The 7,918-nt window shown below is 42.8% G+C and overlaps 1 protein-coding gene across 1 annotated transcript; it reads left to right on the forward strand.

Annotated features, from left to right (window-relative positions):
• Positions 1–6,939: 6,939 nt before the first annotated feature.
• On the forward strand, positions 6,940–7,590 carry LOC306972039 (uncharacterized protein; the record flags this gene model as incomplete). Its single annotated transcript, XM_079568482.1, has 3 exons — positions 6,940–7,130; positions 7,198–7,346; positions 7,415–7,590. 3 exons carry the CDS (start codon positions 6,940–6,942, stop codon positions 7,588–7,590), a joined length of 516 nt encoding a protein of 171 aa, XP_079424608.1.
• Positions 7,591–7,918: the final 328 nt, after the last annotated feature.

Consider the following 7,918-nt stretch of genomic DNA (forward strand, 5'->3'; position numbering starts at 1 on the left):
GGGAGATAACACTGTAGTCGTGCTCAGCCGAGGTCTTCCTCAGAGAAGCGTACATGTTCAACTCTTCACGGCACTTCTTACGGATCCTGCCATTTAGAAGGAATAACATCAAGGTCATCGCTATTGGCTGAACTGAAGAGTCAAATGCACTTACTGTTTGTTTCGATGGATGACTGCGATGAGTGTGATGAGTATGACCAGGCTCACACTTAGAGAAACCCCTGTGATGGCCCAGGGTACAGTTAAAGTGAACACACCGTCTCCCATTCCTATAAAAAACAGACACTTTGTTTTCAAAAGCCACACACATTAGTATTTTCCAAATGTCTTAATGTTAATGACAGTTTCTACGTACCAATGCTGTTCAACTGTGCGGTCAAGCTGGTGAGATTTTGAGTTTTGAGATCCATTGTGACCCTGCCCAGAGAGTTTCTGCTGACACACTGTATGGTGGAGTTGCAGTCGACCAGAATTTGTACAGTTTCTTGCACCGTTTCGCTGTCGTTCGAAGTATTGGTGGATTGGTAGAATCCACAGAGGGAGGTCCAGATGATAGTTGGCCGGGGGTTTCCGTGACTCAGGCATCGGCAAAACACTTTATTGTCTTTCAGAGTGCATTTAGAAGAACTTAGAATTTTTGGTATATCTGAAAGAAAAATGTAGACTTCAAAGCTTTAATAGGTGAATGTCTTGTTGTGTGAAGCAGGAGACTCACATTTCACTTTCAAGGTGACCGTTGCATTAGTCGTGGTATATTTGTATTGCAGTTGGCAAGTGATGTTGGTGTTGTGGTCCTCTGCTTTAGGAGTGATTTGGACAGAACTAGTTGGTTGACTAAACCGCATTACCGACCTTCGTGGCCAAACTTTCCTGACATTTGCCCCTACCCAGGTGAATTTTGGATATTCATGATGGCACAGGTACGGAGCAGTGCATTCCAAAGTGGTGTTACGTCCTTCCTCATTATTATTTAGAAACTTCACAGTTGGCAGTTTTTGTAAAGCTGAAATTGAACACATAAGAAATAATTGGGACTTGAATCATGACGAGTTTAAACATTGATGAAGAGCTTTATACTATTGAAACAGGATATGTGTGAACATATGCCTCACTTTAACAGTTTGATTGCTATTGCTTGAAGACCCTTTAAAACTTGATCATTTATCAACAATACGCAGCAACAAGGTACAAAGCTGAGACTTCTGGTTAATACTGGGCAAAAACTTTGTTGTGCTTATTTATTTCGATTCCATGCAAATGAAATATTGGATGTACAACCAAGATTATCCCCAGATCTTATTGCGTCAAGCAGCAAGCCTTTGAGCAGCCAAAGATAAAGAATTTAAAAACAAATTGATACTCAGCTGGTACTCACCAGAGACTTGAACTTGAACAGTCTCCGCAAATGTATGCCTCTTGTGTCCCCATTCAAGTCTTAAGCCAAACCTGTGCTCTCCAGGTGACAACAGGGGTAAGCTCAAAACTGTGAACTTGTCTTGGATCGGAAAATTTAAAGGGGCCTCTTCTTTATCACTAAACCAGACCCTTTTATAAGACAATGACGCATTCCACGGGATGGTATATTTGTAGGGAATATCCACGCAGTCTCCATACATCGCTGTAACGTGCTTTGTTATGTTGAGGGTAAAGTCAGCTGAAAAAAAAAGTATTTTAAAACGTGACTAAACTTAACATGGGGCTGTATTACAGTGTTAAGCAATTTCCCATTACCTGCGTATTCATAGCTGAAAGTAGTCCACACTAGTCCACACAAAATCATGTGGTAAAATAAAGTCATTTTTGTAGATCTAGTACAAGAAGAAGAAAAAAAGAATCACAATTAGATACATTACATTAATGCCATGGTATTCTGTTTAAACCGAACAGTCATAAAACATCAGATCCATCTGAGCGAAAGTATCCATATGTTGTCAACCGTATTGCTTTGTCTATATTATAACACAACATTGCATTTTGTATTTCTAAGCTCACGCTCACCTTTTCAGAAGCAGCTGCTGTCTGGGTCAGAAAAACTCAAATGGTTGCGTTTTCTGTGATGTACACCAGGAAGTGGTCAAAAGGTCAGGTGTTTTTCGTTAAACACTTCTGTAAACTTCTACAAAACAAAATTGAAAATAAGGAAGAGGGAGGAAGAGAGATTATGATTTTGTGTCATAAAGCCGAATGTTGGGTGCCTGACCTTTAAAGGGACTAGAGTTTAAAAATGTTAAAATTATGTATTTTCCTCCCCCTAGATGTTCCAGCCATGTCCTAATGTGTAGAATGAGCTCAGACCTATTCACAACAACTGCCTCTAAAATCCTGCACAGTCACTCAAAAACGTATTAATTCGGGGCCGAAGTGCTGTCATGCACAAGCTTAATATAGAAGCTGCAGTTACACGCAAGACCTGAGGTGGCAGTAGTGAGCATAAAATGACGAACTTGCATCTAGTCCCTTTAATAATGCTTTTGGTAAAACACTTGCTTGCATTTGCTTTTCATTTGCAGCTGTTTATATGAAGACAGTGTGAAGTGATTATCTATCTATAGCACCTAAATCTATGAGCCTCTTTATTAGTGGAGGGTGTATGTCTCAAATAGGTTCTTTACCACATGGATCATCTTACTGGACTAATCCTTAAGCAACTCATCTTAGTTATTAAAGATTGATGAAGTCAGAGGTTATTTCCGCTTAGAAGCACAAATAACTAAATACCTCCGATATTTCCCTCATCTTATCTAGATGTATGAATGTGTTCCAATTAGGCGAAAGCCAAATAAGCATTCATACGCAGTGTACAAGAACATTCATGCCCGCAGTCGGTAATGGGTAGTGGTAGTTTTGTACAGTTTGCATTTGTGAAGGGTGAAAGTACACCATGCATGTACAGGACACCCGTATGAGAAAAGCAGCGTTTGTTTCTCAGCTGTCAGTATTTCCACCCCTGCAGACAGCTGCCTGTGGAATGGGCTGGTCCACTTATCGCCGGACAGGATTAGTCCACTGTGTGACACGAGGAAACGCACGATGCTCTCCATCTTCAGGGGTTGGTGTGGAGGAGCAGAGCGGCCTCATGTCATCAGCGCGGGTGTCCAGTGGCAGACTCATGCTGAGGCGGAATCTCGTGAAGGCTGTGCATTCTCCAGTCAAAGCACCGCCACACCGGTCCTCTGATGGGACCACACTGAGCCCATGATGAATGTTGTCTATACTGTTCCCCCACTGTTACCGAGTTCACTTGCACTTGAATCTACATGCCCTTATGTGTAGAAATTACATGTGGAAAAATGATTTTTGACATAGTAAGCCCTTGAAGGTGGTAGTTATCCTCTTGCACTTAAAGAACAACTAACCCCAAAATCAACTTTTTTTTCTAGCTAAGTTGTATAAATGGGTATCTTATAGTGTTGTCTACATGTATCTGTCACTATTTTAACAATTTAGTGCATATTTGTTGAAATCCTGTCTTTGTGTCCAAAACCGTCTGTGTGGCGCCATCTGCACCTTATCGAGTGCATTACATGCTTTACTGTTGGTTTCCTTCGTGATTAGCTCTGAGCGGGGCGCTTACGTCAGCAGGAGGGCGCCGACGTCAGCGGCCTCTCTTCTGTGGAGTATAAAAGCAGCCCACTCCGCACACGCCCCCGTAGCGAGTTGGAGTTTGGAATAGCGAGTGTCTTTATATCGATTTTCAGGTTTGCGATTTATTAGCGTAGCTTTTAGTTAGATTTATTACATAGCTTTTAGTTAGATTTATTAGCGTAGCTTTTAGTTAGATTTATTAGCATAGCTTTTAGTTAGATTTATTAGCTTGTCGTAGTTTAGATAGTTATTAGATTTAGTTGTAGTTTAGTCTTAGTGAGAGATTAGTAGCATTTAGCATAAGAATTAGCTAGGTTAGCTGTATTTAGTGTTCTGTATTGTGTAATATTAGGTGTAGTGTTGTAGTCTTGTTTGTTAGGATGGGGAGAAAGTGTAGTGTTGTAGGTTGTCATAGTTCTGTAGGTTTACATTACTTTCCTCAGGACTTAGAAATTAGGCGCCAGTGGCTGCGCGCAATTGGCCTGGGGGAAAACTGCGAACTCCCGCCTCGTGCTGGAGTTTGCAACCAACATTTTGCTTGCGATTCCTTCGCCAACTCCTTGGAGTTTGAGCTGGGCTACAGTAAGGTTCTTCGTTTGAAGAATGAGGCAGTCCCCACCCTTGCTCTTCCACGACTGAGCCCACCGACACTGCTGCCCCGCCAGCAGGACGATTTCAGGCGCCAATCTGAGGTGAGTGAGAATAATAACAACCTAAAACTGCTACTAATGTCATGTAAGTAGAATTTCGATAGTGCACGTTGAAATAGATTGTAGTAGTGTCTCAAACAATGCGGGATCTGGCGTGTAAATAAACTATGCACTGGGTGAGGCTTGTGGCTGCGTGTGCTCCAAGCGGTGCGCCCCGCACTCGTTCACTTGACTTGGGCAGAGAAACAGCAGTCTGCATCCATCAGCTGCCTGGCAACTCTCTAACCCCGCTCAAACAGAGAGCAATGAACCGCATGAGACGGTGAGCTGACAGTTACACCGCTGTATATTATGACATGTGAACTTTTATAGCCTTTTGTAGCTAGCGGGAGTGGCTAATGCATCAGTCTGCACAACAAAGTTACGCTGAGACCGCGCGTAATTGTGCTTGAGACTGAGCACCAAACTAGTCTACATTTTCGCGATGACAGTAGCTTTCATATTTGACAACAGCTGCGCAAAACGTGAGTGCATCTACAAGCTAACCTATAAAGCTAACGGATAGCTATCATCTAATGTGTGGCTAAACTGACCGGGCAGGTGCCCGTGGCTCCGCGCGCGCTCGTGTGATATGTGATCGTGGTCAGTGAGGGGCGAGAGGGCTGACCACTCCAGGTGGACCGTATGGTTATTGGGTGCTCTGGTGCTGGGATCCATATGTTGGCTTACGTTCACTAATCTGCATTAGACAACAATTAAATGCACTAAGGAAATGTAACACATTACCCTTCTTCTGTAGTGTACATTTTAAAAATAATATGTATTTTTACGTTTTCAGCCAGTGACCAGAGAATTTGGCTGCCAGACTGATCCATTCATTGTAAGGCATGCAAGTGTCCAGGCCAATGTGAAGCCGAGCAGGCGAAGCAAAGGTGATATCTCTTTTTATTGTTTATACAGTCATTTTATTTCTAAAAACACTCTGTTTTGTGTAAATGATAATTACGGCCATTTTTAACATGTTTGTTTATTTTGTTTGTGTTTTGTACAGCTACTCAAGCCCGGACCGCTTACACAAGCGTCGGTTGTGGTACTGAGGACCTGATGGAAATCCCTCTTCCTGACAGTCCCAGAGCAGCCTCTACACCTTTAAAAAGGAGAAGGTGTGAGGTGTCTGCGTCTGACCCCAGCTTCCACATCGATGACAGTGCCAGCACTGTGAACTGTTCAAGGTACAAAGGAAATCTAGCTTTTTAATAGAAAAAATATATACAGCGTCCTGGTTTTTTGAGTGATGAAATATCCTTTATTTTATATAGCATTCCCACTGAAGTCCCTCCACACAAGGACAAAAAATATATTGTTCACGAGGACCAACTGCTGGAGCTGTTCAGGCGATGTCCTGTCTGCACTGGTCGCTGTGCTGTGGACACCATCACAGTCGGCACACTGCTTCGGGTCACTCAACAGTGTCCTTGCTGTGAGTTCTCCAGTCAGTGGTCCAGTCAGCCCATGGTGAACAACATCCCAGCTGGAAACTTACAGCTCTGTGCTGCTGTGCTGTTCACCGGCTCATCATTTAGTCAGATTTCAAAGGTACAGCACAAATTATTTTGTTTGGATTTTGTTTCCATCTATTATCAGTTGATAACCTATTTTTTCCTTTTATAGTTCTTGAGGGCCTTCAATATTCAGGGACTGTCAGAGCAGTGCTTCTACAGGCATCAGGCAAAGCTCCTCATCCCTACGGTCAACTGGCAGTGGAAGCTGGAGCAGGAGGACCTCATCAGGGAGGCTCTTGAAAGCGGCTCTGTGTCACTGGGTGGGGACATGCGGGCAGATTCACCTGGTAAATACATTTCATTAACATTTATCAGAAGTAAAAGTCAGCTAACGTACAACTTGCATTCGTGTAGGACATTCGGCCAAATATGGCAGTTACACGATGATGAATCTCAGTAATAACAAAGTCATTGACATCCAGCTAGTCCAGGTAATGGAATTCAAGGAATGTTTCAATATGTAATTTGGGATCACTCTGTGCATTTCAGCATCTAATTTATTTTTTGTCTTATTAGAGCAATGAGGTTGGAAACAGCGTGCGCATGGAGAAGGAGGGCTTTGTGCGTAGTCTGACTATGCTGGAAGAGAGGGGTGTCAATGTGGAGGCCATTGTGACGGACCGACACACCGGCGTGCAAAAGTTTTTAAGGGAGGAAAAGAAGGAAATCAGGCACTACTTTGACCCATGGCACATGGGAAAGGGTATGCATTTGGGGAATGCTGTGTAATATTATGGTTATTCTGCATTTAGTAAATATGTATTTTAAACTCTAGGAATTGGGAAAAAAATTGATGAGCTCGCAAAGAGAAAGAGCACCCAGGACGCTGGCCAGTGGAGAAAAAGCGTGGTAAATCACCTCTATTGGGCAGCTTCGACTTCCACCTCGGGACAGGAGGCTGTCGCTAAGTGGACGTCTGTGGCCAACCACATGCAGAATGTGCACACGCACGACAATGCCCTGTTCCCTCGGTGCCTACACGGGCCTCTGGTTGGGGAAGGGTCAAGAGTGTGGCTCAAACCAAGTAAGTTTTGCATTTGTTATCAGTAATACTGGCCCTCTACTCATTGTATTTTATGTACATTTCAAAAATGTAAGGTTGGCATTGTCATTCGAAACAAAAATTGCTTTACAATTATGTCATGGTAATTTACTCTGTAGGCACAGCAGCTTGTGAGAGGCTCAGTGACATTGTGTTGGCTCCACGCTTTGTGAAGGATGTGGAGAAAATCAGCCCGGTGTACCACACGTCAACCCTTGAGGCCTTCCACAGCCTGATAATTAGGTTCTCCCCCAAAAGTGCAGGCTTCTCCTTCAGAGGAATGTTAGCAAGGTAATACATACATACATTTTAAAAAAAAGAAAAATGTTGTGTGAATCTGTACCTAAAAATGTTGTAGGTTGCAAATTGCTGCCCTGCACTACAATGAAAATGCTACAAGGTCACATGCTACAACACTTGAAGGTGTACTGCGGTATGCGATAGTGTACCCAAAGTACAAACGTGGCGACTACACTGTGCGAGCCTTGAAGACCAGAGCTACCTCAGGTATGTCACATTAAAAACAACACAACCAATGCTTTTACAAAGACAAATGTTTTGTGCTTTGTTTACAGTCTACATTGACCAACTAATGGCCCTGCTGTTTGAAAGTGTGGTTGAGGATCCTCTCCCATACCAGGAGCACACAGACAAAGTACCTGTGCCTGAACCACTCTGTGCCCAGTATGAGAGGCCAGACAAGCAGGAGGCTGTGAGCAGGCACAGGTCCAGATTTTTCAAGAGGACATAAGGTGAGCATGTTAAGTTTTGGCTTGATTATTTTGTGTGGCAAATATAATACGTAGATTACATAGCTAGTTTATAATGCTAGACTATAGTGCTAGTTTAGCAAATGTAGAATAAGTAAGGATTAAACAACAAGAAGCTGTGTATTACACAGGTTTACTGCACAACGCAGAGTCAGTTTTTTCAGATGATTTATCTAAAGCGACTTCCACAACAATAGTAGCTTAATTTTTAATCATTACTGTGGAAATTGCTGCAGTGGAGTGATATAGAACATGATTTTCAGACGAACTGTGCGATTACAGGGAAATAATGCACCAGTTATCATTAGA

Source organism: Gobius niger (genome assembly GCF_951799975.1).
Source record: "Gobius niger genome assembly, chromosome: 12".
Lineage (NCBI taxonomy): Eukaryota > Metazoa > Chordata > Actinopteri > Gobiiformes > Gobiidae > Gobius > Gobius niger.